General features: G+C 39.4%; 1 protein-coding gene, 9 non-coding genes and 1 pseudogene across 10 annotated transcripts; all 11 read left to right on the top strand.

Moving 5' to 3' along the window:
* Positions 1 to 2,003: 2,003 nt before the first annotated feature.
* On the top strand, positions 2,004 to 2,122 carry LOC150080340 (5S ribosomal RNA). The gene has a single exon (XR_016547465.1). It is a non-coding gene; the product is annotated as a 5S ribosomal RNA (ribosomal RNA).
* A 789-nt stretch (positions 2,123 to 2,911) lies between these two features.
* Positions 2,912 to 3,030, top strand: LOC150080339 (5S ribosomal RNA). Its single transcript, XR_016547464.1, has one exon. It is a non-coding gene; the product is annotated as a 5S ribosomal RNA (ribosomal RNA).
* Positions 3,031 to 3,618: 588 nt separating this feature from the next.
* LOC150080338 (5S ribosomal RNA) lies at positions 3,619 to 3,737 on the top strand. The gene has a single exon (XR_016547448.1). It is a non-coding gene; the product is annotated as a 5S ribosomal RNA (ribosomal RNA).
* A 588-nt stretch (positions 3,738 to 4,325) lies between these two features.
* Positions 4,326 to 4,444, top strand: LOC150080337 (5S ribosomal RNA). The gene has a single exon (XR_016547463.1). It is a non-coding gene; the product is annotated as a 5S ribosomal RNA (ribosomal RNA).
* A 588-nt stretch (positions 4,445 to 5,032) lies between these two features.
* LOC150080336 (5S ribosomal RNA) lies at positions 5,033 to 5,151 on the top strand. The gene has a single exon (XR_016547506.1). It is a non-coding gene; the product is annotated as a 5S ribosomal RNA (ribosomal RNA).
* A 790-nt stretch (positions 5,152 to 5,941) lies between these two features.
* LOC150080335 (5S ribosomal RNA) lies at positions 5,942 to 6,060 on the top strand. The gene has a single exon (XR_016547461.1). It is a non-coding gene; the product is annotated as a 5S ribosomal RNA (ribosomal RNA).
* A 588-nt stretch (positions 6,061 to 6,648) lies between these two features.
* LOC150080334 (5S ribosomal RNA) lies at positions 6,649 to 6,767 on the top strand (annotated as a pseudogene).
* A 588-nt stretch (positions 6,768 to 7,355) lies between these two features.
* Positions 7,356 to 7,474, top strand: LOC150080333 (5S ribosomal RNA). Its single transcript, XR_016547460.1, has one exon. It is a non-coding gene; the product is annotated as a 5S ribosomal RNA (ribosomal RNA).
* Positions 7,475 to 8,062: 588 nt separating this feature from the next.
* Positions 8,063 to 8,181, top strand: LOC150080332 (5S ribosomal RNA). The gene has a single exon (XR_016547459.1). It is a non-coding gene; the product is annotated as a 5S ribosomal RNA (ribosomal RNA).
* A 588-nt stretch (positions 8,182 to 8,769) lies between these two features.
* On the top strand, positions 8,770 to 8,888 carry LOC150080331 (5S ribosomal RNA). The gene has a single exon (XR_016547458.1). It is a non-coding gene; the product is annotated as a 5S ribosomal RNA (ribosomal RNA).
* Positions 8,889 to 20,390: 11,502 nt separating this feature from the next.
* Positions 20,391 to 21,287, top strand: LOC150080330 (uncharacterized). The gene has a single exon (XM_090380688.1). The coding sequence runs from the start codon at positions 20,391 to 20,393 to the stop codon at positions 21,285 to 21,287; it is 897 nt and encodes a 298-aa protein (XP_090236814.1).
* Positions 21,288 to 23,763: the final 2,476 nt, after the last annotated feature.

Here is a 23,763-nt window from a genome sequence, read left to right as displayed (position 1 = left end):
GTGTAGTTACTGAGTTCAACGATTATGCTTTGTACAATGCTGTAGTTTCGATGATCGAAGAACTTCAAACTGCTTACAATACGAAATATACGAAGTATCCGTTCTGATCAAAGCAATGTGCATATGTAAGTTTTTGTGTTGATTTTTGTGATTAGTAACAACATCTGTAAAACTTACCAATAAAAACATGTCTATTTGAAAAATATTGTCTGTCTTTTTTCTTAGAAAGTAGAAATTAAGTTTTAATTTTCCATTAATCAATAACCTTTTTTAAAAAAATTGAGAATTTACTTTTAGGAAAGAAATGATTTCGAATATAGATTTTTAAAAAAAAAAAAAAAAAAAAAAAAAATTCAAAGTTGTGGAAAGAATCTGAAGAAGGTAAATAAATATATATACACATCAATACATTTTACTTTTCAGGTTTTTTTTTTTTTTTTTTTTTCAAGATAGACTAAGCATCAGGATACAAAATTCAACTTGAAGAGGAACCATCATAAATAGTTATGGGTAAAAATATATACATATAAAAATTTAACCATCAAAAAAAAGCACATAACATAACATTAAGCATATAAAAATACTTAATTTTTCAGCTTTTCAACTTGCAGAATAGATCGGTAGATGGCGACACAGTTTCTTGGTAGTTACGATGTCTTGGCAATCTCCGTTCAAGAAGTATGTGAGAGAAAAAATATATATTTAAATAAAATCCTTAATTTCAACTTTCAGAATGACACGCTAGATGGCGACACATTTTCTTGGTTGTTACGATGTCGTGGCAATCTCCGTTCAAGAAGTATGTAGGGAAAAAAAAAAAATATATATATATTTAAATAAAATCTTTTAATTTTCAGCTTTCAGATTGCTTCCACAGATGGCGCCACATATTGCAAAGCCACTGAAATATATTTAAACGCCAAAGTCATAGCAACCTAGGAAAAAAAAAAAAAAAAAAAAAAAAAAAATTTAAACACCTTAAATAAAATAAAATCTTTGATTTCAGCTTTCAGAATGACTCGCTAGATGGCGGCACTGTTTCGTGGGCTTCTGTTGTCGTGGCCATCGTCGGGCTCGAACTTTTTGTGACCCCCCAAGTGCCCGTATGTCTACTGCGTCCACTTTTTTTCCCGCCAAAACCTTTGTCTTGGGAAAGAATGTCTACTGCTCTATTTTCTTGTGTGTGTGTGTGTGTGTGTGTGTGTGCGTGCGCGAGCTCAAGAGCTCGGGCTTGTGTGTGTGTGTGTGCGTGCGCGAACCCACAATTCATTGCGCACCCTCCAACGCCACTGCCACCTTGAAAACCAACGCGGCAAAAGCAGACGATTTCTACGGCATCAACAGACCAGAAAATCACCGGTAGACTCAGAGCCGAAGTCGGTTTATACCCCCAAACCAATCAGAACATCGGTTCATATCCCCCTCCAATCAGAAAAAGGCGAAATACAACTTCATACGTCACACTCACACCACTCTTAACTATAAGAGCTACATTTACACATATTCTTACAACTGAAAGGGTAGCCGTGGGGATAAGCACCGGACCACCAGTAGCAACGACATGGGTTCGAGCCTCGGTAAAGAAAAAAAAATTTTAATTTAATGGCGAAAATAAGTGGCGCCATCTAGCGGGCGAAATAAGAACTAAAATATATTTTTCCGCAACTAAGCCTCGGCGCAACCGCTAAACCTAAACCTCGGCTCGCTTCACCGGCAGACGCTCAAACCCTAAACGGCAAAACAAGCGACCGACGCGGCAACACGCACGAAAATTGACGCCAAAATTCATAGAGCCGAAGTCGGTTAGAACCCCAACCTTATACTACTATTATGATTACCGCGTGTTCAGTTATGTAGCTGCAGCAGTACGAATTAGACGAATTCTTGCCTTAGATTCCATGTAACAGAACCGAGATTTCATGGCGTTTCCGATAGGAAACGTTATGAAATCCATGGAAGAGCAAAGTCAGCCACAAGTAGCCCTATTACAGGCTCTTCTACCAGCCAACTATCATACTAGGCTGAATACACCGGTTCTCGTCCGATCACCGAAGTTAAGCAGCGTTAGGCCCGGTCAGTACTTGGGAGGGTGACCACCTGGGAATACCGGGTGTAGTTGGCTTTTTGCCCTTTTTTTGACATTAGTTAATGCAGAAACAAAAAAAAAAAAAATTAGTTAATGCAGAAACGCTGCTCATATTTTTCCTCAAGATCACAGCATCGATTTTCAAAAACATCAGTGCAACTACACTGAGGCCGGCCTCAGTGTAATTTAGTTTGCGGCAATTAAGCGTAATTTACAGGGATGCATAGCGCTGTCGCACCGTAGGGCGTCGAACTTACCACAGCACCTTTTTCTCAGTAATCACTTGCCGATAGATACTAGGAGAGTGAGTGAGACCGGTAATAGCCTTAGACTGGACGCTGACGATGTGCCCTAATCTCGTAACCAGGTCAGCCTCTTTGGTCACGAGGATTGTTTCCTCCCCTCAAATTTCTGTTTCGAACGCGTATTATTATTTCTATTATTATTATTATGATTACCGCGTGTTCAGTTATGTAGCTGCAGCAGTACGAATTAGACGAATTCTTGCCTTAGATTCCATGTAACAGAACCGAGATTTCATGGCGTTTCCGATAGGAAACGTTATGAAATCCATGGAAGAGCAAAGTCAGCCACAAGTAGCCCCCTCAAATTTCTGTTTCGAACGCGTATTATTATTTCTATTATTATTATTATGATTACCGCGTGTTCAGTTATGTAGCTGCAGCAGTACGAATTAGACGAATTCTTGCCTTAGATTCCATGTAACAGAACCGAGATTTCATGGCGTTTCCGATAGGAAACGTTATGAAATCCATGGAAGAGCAAAGTCAGCCACAAGTAGCCCTATTACAGGCTCTTCTACCAGCCAACTATCATACTAGGCTGAATACACCGGTTCTCGTCCGATCACCGAAGTTAAGCAGCGTTAGGCCCGGTCAGTACTTGGGAGGGTGACCACCTGGGAATACCGGGTGTAGTTGGCTTTTTGCCCTTTTTTTGACATTAGTTAATGCAGAAACAGAAGAAAAAAAAAAATAGTTAATGCAGAAACGCTGCTCATATTTTTCCTCAAGATCACAGCATCGATTTTCAAAAACATCAGTGCAACTACACTGAGGCCGGCCTCAGTGTAATTTAGTTTGCGGCAATTAAGCGTAATTTACAGGGATGCATAGCGCTGTCGCACCGTAGGGCGTCGAACTTACCACAGCACCTTTTTCTCAGTAATCACTTGCCGATAGATACTAGGAGAGTGAGTGAGACCGGTAATAGCCTTAGACTGGACGCTGACGATGTGCCCTAATCTCGTAACCAGGTCAGCCTCTTTGGTCACGAGGATTGTTTCCTCCCCTCAAATTTCTGTTTCGAACGCGTATTATTATTTCTATTATTATTATTATGATTACCGCGTGTTCAGTTATGTAGCTGCAGCAGTACGAATTAGACGAATTCTTGCCTTAGATTCCATGTAACAGAACCGAGATTTCATGGCGTTTCCGATAGGAAACGTTATGAAATCCATGGAAGAGCAAAGTCAGCCACAAGTAGCCCTATTACAGGCTCTTCTACCAGCCAACTATCATACTAGGCTGAATACACCGGTTCTTGTCCGATCACCGAAGTTAAGCAGCGTTAGGCCCGGTCAGTACTTGGGAGGGTGACCACCTGGGAATACCGGGTGTAGTTGGCTTTTTGCCCTTTTTTTGACATTAGTTAATGCAGAAACAGAAAAAAAAAAAAATTAGTTAATGCAGAAACGCTGCTCATATTTTTCCTCAAGATCACAGCATCGATTTTCAAAAACATCAGTGCAACTACACTGAGGCCGGCCTCAGTGTAATTTAGTTTGCGGCAATTAAGCGTAATTTACAGGGATGCATAGCGCTGTCGCACCGTAGGGCGTCGAACTTACCACAGCACCTTTTTCTCAGTAATCACTTGCCGATAGATACTAGGAGAGTGAGTGAGACCGGTAATAGCCTTAGACTGGACGCTGACGATGTGCCCTAATCTCGTAACCAGGTCAGCCTCTTTGGTCACGAGGATTGTTTCCTCCCCTCAAATTTCTGTTTCGAACGCGTATTATTATTTCTATTATTATTATTATGATTACCGCATGTTCAGTTATGTAGCTGCAGCAGTACGAATTAGACGAATTCTTGCCTTAGATTCCATGTAACAGAACCGAGATTCCATGGCGTTTCCGATAGGAAACGTTATGAAATCCATGGAAGAGCAAAGTCAGCCACAAGTAGCCCTATTACAGGCTCTTCTACCAGCCAACTATCATACTAGGCTGAATACACCGGTTCTCGTCCGATCACCGAAGTTAAGCAGCGTTAGGCCCGGTCAGTACTTGGGAGGGTGACCACCTGGGAATACCGGGTGTAGTTGGCTTTTTGCCCTTTTTTTGACATTAGTTAATGCAGAAACAGAAAAAAAAAAAAATTAGTTAATGCAGAAACGCTGCTCATATTTTTCCTCAAGATCACAGCATCGATTTTCAAAAACATCAGTGCAACTACACTGAGGCCGGCCTCAGTGTAATTTAGTTTGCGGCAATTAAGCGTAATTTACAGGGATGCATAGCGCTGTCGCACCGTAGGGCGTCGAACTTACCACAGCACCTTTTTCTCAGTAATCACTTGCCGATAGATACTAGGAGAGTGAGTGAGACCGGTAATAGCCTTAGACTGGACGCTGACGATGTGCCCTAATCTCGTAACCAGGTCAGCCTCTTTGGTCACGAGGATTGTTTCCTCCCCTCAAATTTCTGTTTCGAACGCGTATTATTATTTCTATTATTATTATTATGATTACCGCGTGTTCAGTTATGTAGCTGCAGCAGTACGAATTAGACGAATTCTTGCCTTAGATTCCATGTAACAGAACCGAGATTTCATGGCGTTTCCGATAGGAAACGTTATGAAATCCATGGAAGAGCAAAGTCAGCCACAAGTAGCCCTATTACAGGCTCTTCTACCAGCCAACTATCATACTAGGCTGAATACACCGGTTCTCGTCCGATCACCGAAGTTAAGCAGCGTTAGGCCCGGTCAGTACTTGGGAGGGTGACCACCTGGGAATACTGGGTGTAGTTGGCTTTTTGCCCTTTTTTTGACATTAGTTAATGCAGAAACAGAAAAAAAAAAAAATTAGTTAATGCAGAAACGCTGCTCATATTTTTCCTCAAGATCACAGCATCGATTTTCAAAAACATCAGTGCAACTACACTGAGGCCGGCCTCAGTGTAATTTAGTTTGCGGCAATTAAGCGTAATTTACAGGGATGCATAGCGCTGTCGCACCGTAGGGCGTCGAACTTACCACAGCACCTTTTTCTCAGTAATCACTTGCCGATAGATACTAGGAGAGTGAGTGAGACCGGTAATAGCCTTAGACTGGACGCTGACGATGTGCCCTAATCTCGTAACCAGGTCAGCCTCTTTGGTCACGAGGATTGTTTCCTCCCCTCAAATTTCTGTTTCGAACGCGTATTATTATTTCTATTATTATTATTATGATTACCGCGTGTTCAGTTATGTAGCTGCAGCAGTACGAATTAGACGAATTCTTGCCTTAGATTCCATGTAACAGAACCGAGATTTCATGGCGTTTCCGATAGGAAACGTTATGAAATCCATGGAAGAGCAAAGTCAGCCACAAGTAGCCCCCTCAAATTTCTGTTTCGAACGCGTATTATTATTTCTATTATTATTATTATGATTACCGCGTGTTCAGTTATGTAGCTGCAGCAGTACGAATTAGACGAATTCTTGCCTTAGATTCCATGTAACAGAACCGAGATTTCATGGCGTTTCCGATAGGAAACGTTATGAAATCCATGGAAGAGCAAAGTCAGCCACAAGTAGCCCTATTACAGGCTCTTCTACCAGCCAACTATCATACTAGGCTGAATACACCGGTTCTCGTCCGATCACCGAAGTTAAGCAGCGTTAGGCCCGGTCAGTACTTGGGAGGGTGACCACCTGGGAATACCGGGTGTAGTTGGCTTTTTGCCCTTTTTTTGACATTAGTTAATGCAGAAACAGAAGAAAAAAAAAAATAGTTAATGCAGAAACGCTGCTCATATTTTTCCTCAAGATCACAGCATCGATTTTCAAAAACATCAGTGCAACTACACTGAGGCCGGCCTCAGTGTAATTTAGTTTGCGGCAATTAAGCGTAATTTACAGGGATGCATAGCGCTGTCGCACCGTAGGGCGTCGAACTTACCACAGCACCTTTTTCTCAGTAATCACTTGCCGATAGATACTAGGAGAGTGAGTGAGACCGGTAATAGCCTTAGACTGGACGCTGACGATGTGCCCTAATCTCGTAACCAGGTCAGCCTCTTTGGTCACGAGGATTGTTTCCTCCCCTCAAATTTCTGTTTCGAACGCGTATTATTATTTCTATTATTATTATTATGATTACCGCGTGTTCAGTTATGTAGCTGCAGCAGTACGAATTAGACGAATTCTTGCCTTAGATTCCATGTAACAGAACCGAGATTTCATGGCGTTTCCGATAGGAAACGTTATGAAATCCATGGAAGAGCAAAGTCAGCCACAAGTAGCCCTATTACAGGCTCTTCTACCAGCCAACTATCATACTAGGCTGAATACACCAGTTCTTGTCCGATCACCGAAGTTAAGCAGCGTTAGGCCTGGTCAGTACTTGGGAGGGTGACCACCTGGGAATACCGGGTGTAGTTGGCTTTTTGCCCTTTTTTTGACATTAGTTAATGCAGAAACAGAAAAAAAAAAAAATTAGTTAATGCAGAAACGCTGCTCATATTTTTCCTCAAGATCACAGCATCGATTTTCAAAAACATCAGTGCAACTACACTGAGGCCGGCCTCAGTGTAATTTAGTTTGCGGCAATTAAGCGTAATTTACAGGGATGCATAGCGCTGTCGCACCGTAGGGCGTCGAACTTACCACAGCACCTTTTTCTCAGTAATCACTTGCCGATAGATACTAGGAGAGTGAGTGAGACCGGTAATAGCCTTAGACTGGACGCTGACGATGTGCCCTAATCTCGTAACCAGGTCAGCCTCTTTGGTCACGAGGATTGTTTCCTCCCCTCAAATTTCTGTTTCGAACGCGTATTATTATTTCTATTATTATTATTATGATTACCGCATGTTCAGTTATGTAGCTGCAGCAGTACGAATTAGACGAATTCTTGCCTTAGATTCCATGTAACAGAACCGAGATTCCATGGCGTTTCCGATAGGAAACGTTATGAAATCCATGGAAGAGCAAAGTCAGCCACAAGTAGCCCTATTACAGGCTCTTCTACCAGCCAACTATCATACTAGGCTGAATACACCGGTTCTCGTCCGATCACCGAAGTTAAGCAGCGTTAGGCCCGGTCAGTACTTGGGAGGGTGACCACCTGGGAATACCGGGTGTAGTTGGCTTTTTGCCCTTTTTTTGACATTAGTTAATGCAGAAACAGAAAAAAAAAAAAATTAGTTAATGCAGAAACGCTGCTCATATTTTTCCTCAAGATCACAGCATCGATTTTCAAAAACATCAGTGCAACTACACTGAGGCCGGCCTCAGTGTAATTTAGTTTGCGGCAATTAAGCGTAATTTACAGGGATGCATAGCGCTGTCGCACCGTAGGGCGTCGAACTTACCACAGCACCTTTTTCTCAGTAATCACTTGCCGATAGATACTAGGAGAGTGAGTGAGACCGGTAATAGCCTTAGACTGGACGCTGACGATGTGCCCTAATCTCGTAACCAGGTCAGCCTCTTTGGTCACGAGGATTGTTTCCTCCCCTCAAATTTCTGTTTCGAACGCGTATTATTATTTCTATTATTATTATTATGATTACCGCGTGTTCAGTTATGTAGCTGCAGCAGTACGAATTAGACGAATTCTTGCCTTAGATTCCATGTAACAGAACCGAGATTTCATGGCGTTTCCGATAGGAAACGTTATGAAATCCATGGAAGAGCAAAGTCAGCCACAAGTAGCCCTATTACAGGCTCTTCTACCAGCCAACTATCATACTAGGCTGAATACACCGGTTCTCGTCCGATCACCGAAGTTAAGCAGCGTTAGGCCCGGTCAGTACTTGGGAGGGTGACCACCTGGGAATACCGGGTGTAGTTGGCTTTTTGCCCTTTTTTTGACATTAGTTAATGCAGAAACAGAAAAAAAAAAAAATTAGTTAATGCAGAAACGCTGCTCATATTTTTCCTCAAGATCACAGCATCGATTTTCAAAAACATCAGTGCAACTACACTGAGGCCGGCCTCAGTGTAATTTAGTTTGCGGCAATTAAGCGTAATTTACAGGGATGCATAGCGCTGTCGCACCGTAGGGCGTCGAACTTACCACAGCACCTTTTTCTCAGTAATCACTTGCCGATAGATACTAGGAGAGTGAGTGAGACCGGTAATAGCCTTAGACTGGACGCTGACGATGTGCCCTAATCTCGTAACCAGGTCAGCCTCTTTGGTCACGAGGATTGTTTCCTCCCCTCAAATTTCTGTTTCGAACGCGTATTATTATTTCTATTATTATTATTATGATTACCGCGTGTTCAGTTATGTAGCTGCAGCAGTACGAATTAGACGAATTCTTGCCTTAGATTCCATGTAACAGAACCGAGATTTCATGGCGTTTCCGATAGGAAACGTTATGAAATCCATGGAAGAGCAAAGTCAGCCACAAGTAGCCCTATTACAGGCTCTTCTACCAGCCAACTATCATACTAGGCTGAATACACCGGTTCTCGTCCGATCACCGAAGTTAAGCAGCGTTAGGCCCGGTCAGTACTTGGGAGGGTGACCACCTGGGAATACCGGGTGTAGTTGGCTTTTTGCCCTTTTTTTGACATTAGTTAATGCAGAAACAGAAAAAAAAAAAAATTAGTTAATGCAGAAACGCTGCTCATATTTTTCCTCAAGATCACAGCATCGATTTTCAAAAACATCAGTGCAACTACACTGAGGCCGGCCTCAGTGTAATTTAGTTTGCGGCAATTAAGCGTAATTTACAGGGATGCATAGCGCTGTCGCACCGTAGGGCGTCGAACTTACCACAGCACCTTTTTCTCAGTAATCACTTGCCGATAGATACTAGGAGAGTGAGTGAGACCGGTAATAGCCTTAGACTGGACGCTGACGATGTGCCCTAATCTCGTAACCAGGTCAGCCTCTTTGGTCACGAGGATTGTTTCCTCCCCTCATATTTCTGTTTCGAACGCGTATTATTATTTCTATTATTATTATTATGATTACCGCGTGTTCAGTTATGTAGCTGCAGCAGTACGAATTAGACGAATTCTTGCCTTAGATTCCATGTAACAGAACCGAGATTTCATGGCGTTTCCGATAGGAAACGTTATGAAATCCATCGAAGAGCAAAGTCAGCCACAAGTAGCCCTATTACAGGCTCTTCTACCAGCCAACTATCATACTAGGCTGAATACACCAGTTCGCTGGATGATCTTGACCAGTGCAGACGTGTGTTTCCCTTTCTCCGCTATTGTGGGGATTAGTTGGCTAGTGCTGTCTTCCGAAGGGTGTGGTTCGGCAACCCCTCTGGTTTACAACCGTTCAAGGCTACAATGTCTAATGGAGGAAGTACCGAAGTTAAGACCAGCCGTAAAGCTATGTCAAAAACAACCACCGGGAATGTAGTGAAATCGCCGCAAGTCCTATCAACGGAGGAACTAGTAGACTCCTTGAACATTCCAATCGACCTTGACTGGAGTAAATCGTGCATTCTCCGATGTGACCCAAGCGGAGCTCCATATTCGGAATCTGATATTATTTGCAGCCTGAAAGGTAAGATTAAAGGTTCAGATGTATGGCACCTAGGATCTGTGAAACTTAATTCTGTATTCATTATCTCCTTTAAGGAGCATAATATTAAAGAAAGATTCTGTTCTCTTAAGAAAATTACTGTTCGTGCCCTTGCATGCGATATTATCCCGATTAACAAGACTCGGAAAATAGAGGTCGTTATTCACTGGCTCCCACCCCAAATTCCGAACCGCCTAGTGGCGATGCATTTCGAGAAATTCGGGACCATAAAATACCTCGAGAACATATCCACCATAAAGGACAGAGAATGGTCCCACATTCTCAGTAACAAAAAGAAAATGATAATAGAACTTAATGATGAAGTACAGGTCACAGATATACCCTATGTCATTAGGGTGCAGAAAGTGACTGGTATTGTAGTCATAAGCGGAAGACCACCGTCCTGCTTTAGATGCAAAAAAATAGGGCACCTTCGCAAAGAGTGCACTGCACCAAAATGCGTAAAATGCAGTAAAATAGGTCATGAAGCGGAAAACTGCACAGGCCGCACGTATGCAGCCATAATATCAAAAAACCTGAAAAACGACTTCTGTGAAGCCACAGATACCTGCAATATCGATGATGTCCAGGAAACGGAGTGCATCGAAGAACCGGGAAATAAAAATGATTCGGGATTAGTGGAAGAAAACCCGTCAAATATAACACCAATAATTGACGCAACACAGTTAACCCCACCAAAAATAAACCCAAGCCATAAATCACCATTAGAAAACACCTGTGAAGGCAGGCCGCAAATGGTAACAACACCTGCCGTGAATAACGACGATACAGAATCAGTACAGCCTCTAGATACGCCCAACGTACCCGAAGGAAAGGAAATTGAGAAAGAAAGTGAAGAAGTAAAGAAAACATCGGAGAGAAGAAAAAAAACAAAATTCGTTCCCAACTTGGTCGTAAGGAACAAGCGGGACAAAGGAAAAGAAAAGGAAGCCGCAAAACCGGATAACTAAAGAAACCAGAAAAACCACTAAATATAGAATAACCCAAATTTACCTCCAGACAAATATTAATTCCTAAACAATGAAAATAATATCCCTAAATTGCAATGGACTGAAAGGCAATGACTCTCAGAAATTATTGATAAATTTATTAGTAAACCTAAAACCTGATATTGTTATGCTTCAAGACACCAGGATAAATGACTTAAAAGAAGTAACCATGTTCGAACAAAAACTAAATAAAAACTATATCTCTATTTTTGAACCAGCCCAAAATAATTCAGTCGCAGGAGTAATAACACTAATTTATAAAAGAGCCCGGAATATACAAATACTCGCTCACGAAACTCTGATTCCACACAGAGCATTAGGAGTAGACATAACATGGAAATCAAAAACCTTATCGTTGATCAACATATATGGGCCTACAAGACACAACGAAAAAAAACACTTTTGGACAGAACTGGAACATATACTAACAGATAAGCACACAATTATAGCGGCAGGAGACATGAATTTCTTAGAAGACAAAACAAGGGATCAAGAAAAGGCAACAGATACACCCATTCCCACATTTTCTAAAATATTCAAAACATTACATTTATATGACGCCTACCGTACACTACACCCAACACAGAAAGAATACACATTCTTTTCTGCAAACAACGCGTCCAGACTTGATAGACTTTACTACCCAGACCACCTGGGGATCACAGTAGGAAACGTCATGCATACACCAGTTTCCTTCACTGACCACCACATGCTGATAGTTAAGCTATTAAATGAAGGCCAAGAAAGGGCATTTGTAAACAGGGAATATCCGCTCTGGAAACTGAATGCAAGTCTCCTTCTACAAAACGATTTTCAAACAGAAATCAAAAAAATCAGCAGAGAAACAAAAAATACTGAAAACCCAATAGAAGGATGGAACAGATTTAAACAGGAGGTAAAGAAAATGGCAATAAAACTGGGGAAACAAATGAAGCATGAACAAAACGAAGAAAAGAAAAACATAATAAAAGAATTACAAAGAACCTACACACCACATAGAAATATTAAAAGCACAATTGAAAGAACAAAACTTAAAGAAAAACTAAAAGAAATTGAAAAGAAAGAAATAGAAGGTGCATGGCTTAGGGCTAGGATTAAGACAATAGCAAATGATGAAGGCAAAAGCAGTGCGGCTTGGCTATTTGAAAAACAAAGATGCAAGAAAAGAACCGTAAAAGCCATAACAAAAAACAATGAAACGTACAAAAACGATGCAGATATTATAGCAATCTTCCACAATCACTACACGGAAACATTTGAAAGAAAACACAGCTGCGAGACCGAATCAGATACTTTCTTACAGCTGTTAAATAAATTAAAAACAGATGAAGCAGAAGAAATTGACAAACCTATATCCATACAAGAATGCAGACAAGCAATCAAGAAACTCCCAACACAAAAATCACCCGGACCAGACGGACTCACTGCTGAATTTTACAAGAAATACTTCCACATATTTGAAGACCAATTTGTTGACATGATAATAGCAATAGAAAAAACAAAAAATACACCCCAAGATTTTAACCTAGGATACATATGTACCATCCCAAAAACCGAGAATAAAGAAAAACTAAAAGACATAAACCAGTGGAGAGGAATTACTCTTCTGAACACAGATTTCAAAATCTTGTCAAAAATCTTAGCGTCAAGAGTACAAATCCACTTGATGAAAATAATCACTGATGCCCAAACATGCGGAATTAAGGGGCGAAAAATAGAAGACACCATAATGCAAGTAAGATGCATCTATGAATATTACAAAGTAACTGAAAAACGTTGCCTTCTAATGGGAATAGACTTAGAAAAAGCCTTTGATTCAGTCAGTCACGAGTACCTACACAAAGTTATAAAAGCAACAGGATTCGGAATCGGGTTCCAAACATGGATAAGAATGATGTACAATAAGGCTCAATCAAGATTAATAATTAACAAAAAGCTGTCTGCCCCATTCAATATCCAATGCTCCATTAGGCAAGGTGACAACCTGTCAATGATTCTGTTTGCCTTGGCTATAGAACCACTGATAAGGTCAATCCAATCAAACAAAAAAATTAGCGGAACGCGCATAGGCGAAGAGAGAGAAACTAAGGTCCTGGCGTACGCTGACGATATCACGGTGACAGTGACAACGGCTCAATCTGTAAATGAAATACTAAAAATCATGAAAGCTTTCGAAAAGGCGAGCGGCCTAAAAATAAATGAAAGGAAAACAAACGCAACACTAATCGGAAAGTGGAAAAAAACACCCACCTTGCCTGAAAATATAAAGAGTGAAAACGAATTTAGAATACTGGGAATCACACTAGGTGAAGAAGAATGTTACGCTAACCAATGGGAAGCATTGTGCAAGAAAGTGACCCAAAAATTATCAACCTGGAGAGGAAGACATCTCTCAGTAAAAGGGAAGGCAAGAGTGTGCAAGCAGTATATAATGTCCAAACTATGGTACCTGATCGGACACATCCCATACAATGGGAAATATGCAGACAGGATTCATAGAGAATGCGCCCAGTTTATTTGGAATTCATCCTACGAACCAATGAGAAGGTCAACCTTCTTTCACGACAATGAAGCTGGAGGCCTTGGGCTGATTAACATCCACATAAAAACACTAATAAACAATGCCAAAATTGCAGAAAAAGCCCAAAACTCAGGAAAAGGGTGGACACCTTATGTACTAATGTTTAAACAAAAGTTACTCCCTCACAGATATGCCTACTCACTGGAAGCAAAAATAAATAGAATACCAGAAATGTTCAGAGAAATTGTGGAAGGTGAAGAGTATGCAAAAGACAGAATAGATCTCGGGAAAATTCTGGAAACAAACTCAAGAGTGACCTACACAAAAATGATAAGAAGCACTATACTACCACCACAACACAGGGAAATTCAAAGGGGAAATATAAGACTATCACCAGTACTAGAAAAAGTATTTAAATTACCAATAAAACCGAAATATAAGACCTTCTTTTATAAAGTTCATCACTGTTGTCTGCCAACCAGAATCTGGCTGGTTGCAAAAGGCATACCTATCTACGGTCCAGCCAAATGCAACTTCTGCAACGATCCAGAAACAATACACCACCTAATGATATACTGCAACGTCACATCTAAAATATGGAACGTAGTGACTCCACTGATCTCTTCATCGTCAATGGTCACCGAAAAACTTGTATTCTGGTTAAAAGATGGAAAAATAGAAACAACAAAAATGATCATAATAATCATTACAATGTACGCAATATGGTCGCACAGATGCGATGAAATATACGGGAGAAATGAAGCAGGAAACATATTGATGAAAGTAAACAAATATCTCAAAGAAATCACTCATGATACCATCTACAAGAAAGCAATAACCCCGAGGGAATGGCAGAAAACAGGAGTCCTCTCTGGAGAGCAAGACAGTTACAAATACAAACCAATCGCAAATTAATCATCACAATGCCATAAATGTTTTTAAATGTGAAAACTGAACTAATAAAAGTTAAACAAAGAAATAAGATAATGTAACACAATGAAACTAATAAATTAATGTATCTTAAGAAATATTATAGGTATATGATAAATCAGTATGTGTATTTCAATAAGGATTGTCAATTAGCACGAATGTATATATAACATAAGATCTCAATAACAATTTGTACTTTAAAAATCATGTACAATATAGTTTAACAATAGCAATAAAAAAAAAAGCTTATGTGTAAATTAGAATAAAAAAGAAATATGGTCAAGTTATATAAAGGAGAAAGAACCTGTATAAATACAGAACAATGGAACAATATATAAACCATTAATATATAAAGTGTCCAATATGAGCAACACAACTTGTGTATTCGCTTTATATGTAAACAAAAAAGAGAGATAAGTTAAAACTGAAATAATGTAACCTGGTGTCGTGAAGTAGAGCTAAATGTAAATGAATGTAAAGCAATAATATGTTAAACAAAAACAAAAGATGTTATCTGACAAATGAAGGTATGGAAAAATTGGAATGGAAAATGATACGATGTAATTTATAAATAATGTCATGTATGTTTACATAACAAGCTGGTATACCTAATGAGTGTAATTTATAAATAATGTAATGTATATTTACATAACAAGCTGGTATACCTAATGAGTGTAATTTATAAATAATGTAATGTATATTTATATAACAAGCTGGTATACCTAATGAGTTTAACTTATAAATAATGTAATGTATATAACAAGCTGGTATACCTAATGAGTGTAACTTATAAATAATGTAATGTATATTTATATAACAAGCTAGTATACATCATAAGTGTAGGACATATCCGTTCTACTGATAAAAAATTCAAATATCAACAAACTGTATAGTAAAATGGAAAAGTGTACCAAAATAAAAAGGAAATATGTGAGCAAGCCTCACGTATAGAGACCATATCACATGAGCCAAAACAAATTCAGGACTGTAGTGCAATATAAGAAGGTCAATCAAATGGAAGTAAATAAAACGTATGCTAATAAGAAACGCAACTCTCAGGCGAGGATGTAACCTGAAAAGGAAAATAGAATGTGAAAAAAAAAATGTATGTAACAAAATGAAACAGAAAATGATACTATGTAATTTGTAAATAATGTATATATTGTAATTTATATTTGTATCATAAGCTGGTATATCCAAAGTATGTATATAGAAACCAATAAAATAGTACTAGGCTGAATAAACCGGTTCTCGGCCGATCATCGTAGTTAAGCAGCGTTAGGCCCGGTCAGTACTTGGGAGGGTGACCACCTGGGAATACCGGGTGTAGTTGGCTTTTTGCCCTTTTTTTGACATTAGTTAATGCAGAAACAAATTTTAGGGATGCTGCTCATATTTTTCCTCAAGATCACAGCATCGATTTTCAAAAACATCAGTGCAACTACACTGAGGCCGGCCTCCGTGTAATTTAGTTTGCGGGAATTAAGCGTAATTTACAGGGATGCATAGCGCTGTCGCACCGTAGGGCGTCGAACTTACCACAGCACCTTTTTCTCAGTAATCACTTGCCGATAGATACTAGGAGAGTGAGTGAGACCGGTAATAGCCTTAGACTGGACGCTGACGATGTGCCCTAATCTCGTAACCAGGTCAGCCTCTTTGCTCACGAGGATTATTTCCTCTCCCCCCCTCCCCTCCAAATTCTGTTTCGAACGCGTATTATTATTTCTATTATTATTACCGCGTGTTCAGTTATGTAGCTGCTTCTAAAGTTCCAGCAGTACGAATTAGACGAATTCTTGCCTTAGATTCCATGTAACAGAACCGATATTTCATGGCGTTTCCGATAGGAAACGTTATGAAATCCATGGAAGAGGAAAGTCAGCCACAAGTAGTCCTATTACAGGCTCTTCTACCAGCCAACTATCATACTAGGCTAAATACACCAGTCCGCTGGATGATCTTGACCAGTGCACATGTGTGTTTCCCGTTCTCCCCTGCTGTGGGGATCAATTGGCTGGTGCTGTCTTTCAAAGGGTGTGGCTCGGCAACCCCTCTGGTTTACCACCGTTCCAAGCTACAATGGCTAAAGGAGTAAGTAACGAAGTTAAGACCACCCGTAGGCTGAATACACCAGTCCGCTGGATGATCTTGACCAGTGCACACGTGTGTTTCCCGTTCTCCCCTGCTGTGGGGATCAATTGGCTGGTGCAGTCTTTCAAAGGGTGTGGCTCGGCAACCCCTCTGGTTTACCACCGTTCCAAGCTACAATGGCCAAAGGAGTAAGTAAGGAAGTTAAGACCACCCGTAAAGTTATGTCGAAAACAACCACCGGGAGTGTAGTGAAATCGCAGCAAGTCTTATCAACCAAGGAGCTGTTAGACTCGTTAAACATTCCAATCGACCTTGACTGGAGTAAATCCTGCATTCTCCGATGTGACCCAAGCGGAGCCCCATATTCGGAAGCAGACATAATTTCCAGCCTGAAAGTTAAGGTTAAAGGTTCTGATGTTTGTCACCTGGGATCTGTAAAATATAATTCGGTTTTCATCATCTCCTTTAAAGAGCATAATATTAAAGAAAATTTCTGTAATCTTAAGACCATTTCTGTTCGTGGTCTTACGTGCAATATTATTCCGATAAACAAGACTCGGAAAATTGAGGTCGTCGTCCATTGGCTCCCGCCCCAAACCCCGAACCGCCTAGTGGCGATGCATTTTGAGAAATTCGGGACCATAAAATACCTCGAGAATATTTCTACCAACAAGGACAGAGAATGGTCCCACATTCTCAGTAACAAAAAGAAAATTTTAATAGACCTTAATGAAGAAGTACAGGTCACAGATATACCCTATGTCATTAGGGTGCAGAAAATGACTGGGGTTGTAGTCATAGCCGGAAGACCCCCGTCCTGCTTTAGATGCAAAAAAATAGGGCACCTTCGCAAAGAGTGCACTGCACCAAAATGCGTGAAATGTAATAAAATAGGCCACGAAGCGGAAAACTGCACCGGCCGCACTTATGCAGCCATGATATCAAAAAACTTGAAAAACGACTTCTGTGAAGACAGAGATACCTGCAATATCGATGATGTCCAAGAAACGGAGTGCATCGCAGAAACGGGAAATAAAAATGATTCGGAAGTATTGGAAGAAAAAGAATACAGAGGCCAGAATCCAAAAGTTGACAAACTGGTAGTAGAGGAAGTAGCAGAAGATGAAGACAGAGAAACAGCAAAAAAAGAAATAGAAGAAGGGGAAGTTAATGATAGACAAGAAGAAACGAATAATGAAGAAAATCCTCTGGACAAACACCACAAGGAAATGGATGTACAACAAACAACCCAATAAAAGTTTCAGAAACAAATCAAGAGACAAAGGACACGCTAACCCCCAAGAAAACAGAACCAGTAAAAAAGTCGCCAGAAAGAAGAAGAAAAATTAAATTCACCCCAACCATAGTAAAAGGTAAACGTGAAAAGGGGAAAAACAGCAAACAAATCACTGAAATTCCTTAAACAACCACATAATGGAAAAAAATTTAAAAATAACATCACTCAACTGTAATGGGCTAAACAGCGCAGAATCGCAGAAACTGTTAACAAATATACTATACAACTCAAATATTGACATAATGTTAATACAAGAGACTTGTATAAAGGACAAAGATGTCAGTCTCAACTTTAAAAATAAGATTAAAATGCACTACCATGTCATTATTGAACCATCAGCAAACAACTCAGTAGGGGGCCTATTAACACTGGTCAGGAAAAGAAGTAACCTTAGTGTTCTTTCCCACCAAACACTAATTGAACATAGAGTGACCAAAGTTCAAATCGCTTTGGAAAATGAAGTGATTTCTGTCATCAACGTATACGCCCCAACTAGACACTACCAAAAAAAACATTTCTGGAGCAAATTAAAAGAAGAACTCTCAAGCAAACACGCTGCTATTGTTGCAGGTGACATAAACTTCCTGGAAGACACAGAAATAGATCAGGAAAAATTAACAAATACTCCAAAATTCATACATTCTACTATATTCAAAAGTCTTAATTTAAAAGATGGATTTAGATATCTATATCCTAACAGTAAAGAATACACATTCCACTCCCCAACCAATGCCTCCAGGCTCGACAGGGTGTATTTCCCGGAACATCGTGGGATTAAAATACTAGCAATAAAGCATGTGCCAGTGTCATTTAGTGACCACCATTTGGTAGAAGCAAAGATTACCAGCAGTAGTACCAAAAGTGAAAAATTCATAAACAGGAATTATCCTCTTTGGAAACTCAATCAACGGATCATAGACAACGACCACTTTAAAAATGAGATAAAGAATTTGGTAGAAGAAGCAAGTCTAAACACTGACCCGATAACAGCTTGGCATATGTTCAAGAAAAAAGTTAAAATTACAGCAATCAAATTTGGAAAAGAGTTAAAAAGGAAGAAAAATCAAGAGAAAAAGCAAATCATTATGGAAATGAAAACGTTATATAACTGTGACAGATTACTACCAAGCACCAGGCTAGCTATAGCGAATCTAAAAGGGAAACTAAAAGAAATTGAAAACACTGAAATAGAAGGAGCTTGGCTGAGAGCTCGCCTAAAAGCTATAGAAAATGATAAAGGGAAAACAAATGCAGCATGGCTATTCGAAGCTGAGAGATGTAAACAGAGAACCATTCAAAAAATTATCCACCAAGGAAAAGAAGTCACAGAAGATGCTGATATTATATTCACATTTCATGAATATTACAGGAAATTATTTGACACAAAACCCAGTAGCGAAAAAGAAGCAAGAGAATTCCTGTCGTTAATCCCTAAATTAGAAAGGGTAGATGCCGACGAAATTGACAGCCCAATAACGGCCGCAGAATGCAGAAAGGCAGTAAAGATGCTCCCAGCACGCAAATCACCTGGAGAAGATGGACTCACAACGGAGTTCTATAAAACCTTCTTCCACATGTTTGAAAACTTGTTCGTTAAAATGCTAAACGCCATGCAAGAAACAGAAAAAACACCACAGAACTTCAACACAGGATATATCTGCTGCATTCCAAAAACAGAAGATAAAGGTAAACTGAATACAATCAACCAATGGAGAGGCATTACACTGCTTAACACAGATTTTAAAATAATCTCTAAAATCCTAGCATCAAGACTGCAAAGGCACATAAATAAAATAATCACAGACGCTCAAACATGTGGAATAAAAGGAAGGAGAATTGAAGATACTATCCTAAGTGCCAGGTGTATTTACGAATACTACAATACTGCTGAACTGCCCTGCTTATTCCTAGGGCTCGATATTGAGAAGGCATTTGACACAATCAGTCACGACTATCTAGAAAACGTAATAAAAGCTGCAGGGTTTGGGACTGGCTTTCAAAAGTGGGTAAAATTAATGTATAGAAATGCCCAATCTCAATTGCTTATAAATAAAAAACTCTCCGCACCATTTCCCATTCGATGCTCGGTAAGACAGGGTGACAACTTGTCCATGATTCTGTTCGCCCTAGTTATTGAGCCAATGATAAGATCAATACAGAACAATAAAAAAATAAAAGGAACGCACCTCAGCAAAGAAAACCAGACAAAAATACTGGCATACGCGGATGATGTCACTGTGACTGTAACGACGGCGCAATCAGTGCCCGAAATCTTTAGCACTCTTGAACGATTTGAAAAGGCAACAGCCCTAAAGATAAACATGGGGAAAACAAATGCCATGCAAATAGGGAAATGGAAACAAACTCCAACTATACCAGGGGAAATAAACATTAAAAAAGAATTTAAAATATTAGGAATAACTATAGGTGATGAACAATGCTACAACAAACAATGGGAAACATTACATAATAAAATCTGCAAAAAGATATCCAAATGGAAATACAGAAAATTATCCCTTAGAGGCAAAACTCGACTCTGCAATCGATATATCTTATCGAAAGTTTGGTATAAAATGAGTCATATTCCCTACAACGGCGAATATACCGATAAAATTCATAGGGAATGTGCAAAATTTATATGGGGATCTTCTTATGAACCAATGAGAAGGTCAACATTGTATCATGATGTTGAGGCAGGGGGCCTTGGCCTAATTAACATACATGTCAAAAGTTTAATATACAAGGCAAAAATCTCAGAAAGAGCATATAAAAGTCAGAAAGGTTGGGGTGAATATGTCATCTTGTTTATGCAAAAGTTGCTACCACACAGATTCATATGCAACTTGGAAATTAGGCTAAAACGGACGCCACGTATGTTCAGAGAAATAGCTGAGGGATATGAATACATACAAGAAAAAATAGGAATCATCCAACTACTAGAAGCAAAACCATCCAATGCATATATCAAATTAACAAGAGCCACACTTCCACCACCACAACATCGGGAAATAGAAAGGGGAAGAATAGCTCTATCACCGGTATTAAGAAAACTATTTAAACTACCCATAAACGCAAAATATAAAACTTTCTTCTACAAAGTTCATCACGCATGTCTGCCAACCAGAATATGGCTGGTTGCAAAAGGCATACCTATCTACGGTCCAGCCAAATGCAACTTCTGCAACGAGCCAGAAACAATACACCACCTAATGATATACTGCAACGTCACATCTAAAATATGGAACGTAGTGACTCCACTGATCTCTTCATCGTCAATGGTCACCGAAAAACTTGTATTCTGGTTAAAAGATGGAAGAATAGAAACAACAAAAATGATCATAATAATCATTACAATGTACGCAATATGGTCGCACAGATGTGACGAAATATACGGGAGAAATGAAGCAGGAAACATATTGATGAAAGTAAACAAATATCTCAAAGAAATCACTCATGATACCATCTACAAGAAAGCAATAACCTCGAGGGAATGGCACAAAACAGGAGTCCTCTCTGGAGAGCAAGACAGTTACAAATACAAACCAATCGCAAATTAATCATCACAATGCCATAAATGTCTTTAAATGTGAAAACTGAATTAATAAAAGTTAAACTAAGAAATAAGATAATGTAACACAATGAAACTAATAAATTGATGTATCTTAAGAAACATTATAGGTATATGATAAATCAGGATGTGTATTTCAATAAGGATTGTTAATTAGCACGAATGTATAGTATAACATAAGATCTCAATAACAATTTGTACTTTGAAAATCATGTTCAAGGTAGTTTAAAAATAGCAATCAAAAAGCTTATGTGTAAATTAGAATAAAAAATATGGTCAAGTTATATAAAGGAGAAAGAACCTGTATAAATACAAAACAATGGAATAATATACAAACAATTAATATATAATCTGTCCAATATGAGCAACACAATACAGAAGAGGAATATATCTGAACTGTACATGTGAGAACTACCAATGTAAAAAAAAAAAAAAAAATATGCAAATTTATAGCAATAATGAAAACAGGAAATGTTAATGATTAAAAGTTACTAATGTCCTATGTAAATAATGTATATGTTGTAAAAAGATCTGTATATAAAATGTAAATTGAATGTACACAATTCGATGTAAATAAAATAGTACTAGGCTGAATACGCCGGTTCTCCTCCGATCACCGAAGTTAAGCAGCATTACGCCCGGTCAGTACTTGTGAGGGTGACCACCTGGGAATACCGGGTGTAGTTAGCTATTTGGCCTTTTTTTTTTTTTTGACTTAGTTAATCCAGAAACTTAGAAACAAATTTTAGGGACGCTGCTCATATTTTGCCTCAAGATCGTAGCATCGATTTTGAAAAGCATCAGTTGATTCGGGCCGGTCTCGGTGCAACTACACTGAGGCCGGCCTCAGTGCATCTACACTAGAAAGGCTTACTGTTGCACATGGAAGACTGCTGCACAAATTGGAGCAGTGTGGCATTGGTAGCAAATTGTTGCTATGGATAAAGGGATGGTTGAGTGGCAGAAGACAGAGTGGTAATTAATGGACACTGCTCATCGTGGACTAATGTTATTAGTGGAGTCCTTCAGGGTTCAACGTTGGGTCCATTGTTGTTTTCTGTATTTATAAATAATATTGATGATGGTATATCAAGCTTAATCTCCAAGTTTGCAGACGATACAAAGGTTGGCAGGGTTATTAAGGACACTACTGATGCTATGCTGCTGCAACAGGATCTGGAAAGGTTGAGCAGATGGGCCAGGAGGTGGCAAATGAAGTTTAACATTGACAAATGTAAAGTACTACATATGGGAAACAGCAACCCCAGAGCAACGTATCAACTCTGTGGTATTACATTGACAGTGGTAGAGAATGAAAAGGACCTGGGGGTAATTGTGCAGGCAGATATGAAGTTCTCTGAGCAGTGCAGATGGGCTGCAAGAGTAGCTCATGGTGTCTTATCAATGATATACAGGAATTTTTCTAGCAGGGATAGGGAGGGTGATTATTCTCTTGTATAAGGCAATGGTCAGGCCACACCTTGAGTACTGTATACAGGTCTGGAGGCCTCATTTCAAGAAGGATGTAGAGCTGCTGGAACGAGTACAGAGAAGGGCAACAAGGTTAGTGAACGGAACGAAGGGTTGCTCTTACGAAGAAAGGCTTGGAGACCAGGCACCGGCGAGGTGATCTGATAGAGGTGTACAAAGCCTTGAATGGTTTGAGCATGCCCAATGCTGATGGGATACTGCCTCTTGCTCAGAATAATCACCTGAGAGGGCATAAATTGAAATTGAGGAAAGACAGATGTAGGATAGATGTGCGGAAATTTGCCTTTAGCCAGCGGGTAGTTGGTTGGTGGAACAGACTTCCATCCCTTGTTGTGGAAGTTGATAGCCTAAATAAATTTATGGCTCAGTTGGACAGGTATTTCGAACGAACGGAGGGGTGAAGTGGAAGGGTTTTTTTTTTTTTTTTTTTTTTGGCTGATGCTGCATAAGCTTGCTTTCTTGCATCAAATGCCTCTACTAATGCTAAGTGCGTAATAATAAGAGTGTGTTTGAAAAAATGCTTCATATAATATGTTTCTGCTCATTACATACATTGAGATTTGCTCAATTTAACTTAACTATAAATAACCTAAACTTAACTATAAATTTACTTTCATTTCTTTATTGGAATTAAAAATATGAATGGGCCTATGCAAAGAAATACATGCATACACATTTTCTGTATGTGTCTATTTATATGAAATAAATTTACCACTTTCTAGTTCACAAGTAACTGCCACTTCAGTCCGCAACTTGTCTGTAACATTTCACCAAAGTACAGGTTGGGGCTACTCCTCACTTATTAAAATCTTTGTTATTTGCATAATTTTCGTTATCAATCGGTTTTACTTCAGTAAGAAAATTTAGTAAGTGGCGCCAAAGATGTTTTCGCATAAATTTTTTTTTTTTACCTCTTTCAGATCAACACTTACACGAAAAATGTAGGGGAAGTGCTGTGCGCATGCGCAGTTTCT

This window comes from Mastigoproctus giganteus, chromosome 9 (assembly GCF_048544385.1).
Source record: "Mastigoproctus giganteus isolate SK-2022 chromosome 9, ASM4854438v1, whole genome shotgun sequence".
NCBI lineage: Eukaryota > Metazoa > Arthropoda > Arachnida > Uropygi > Thelyphonidae > Mastigoproctus > Mastigoproctus giganteus.
This window is presented reverse-complemented; position numbering and strand designations above follow the sequence as displayed.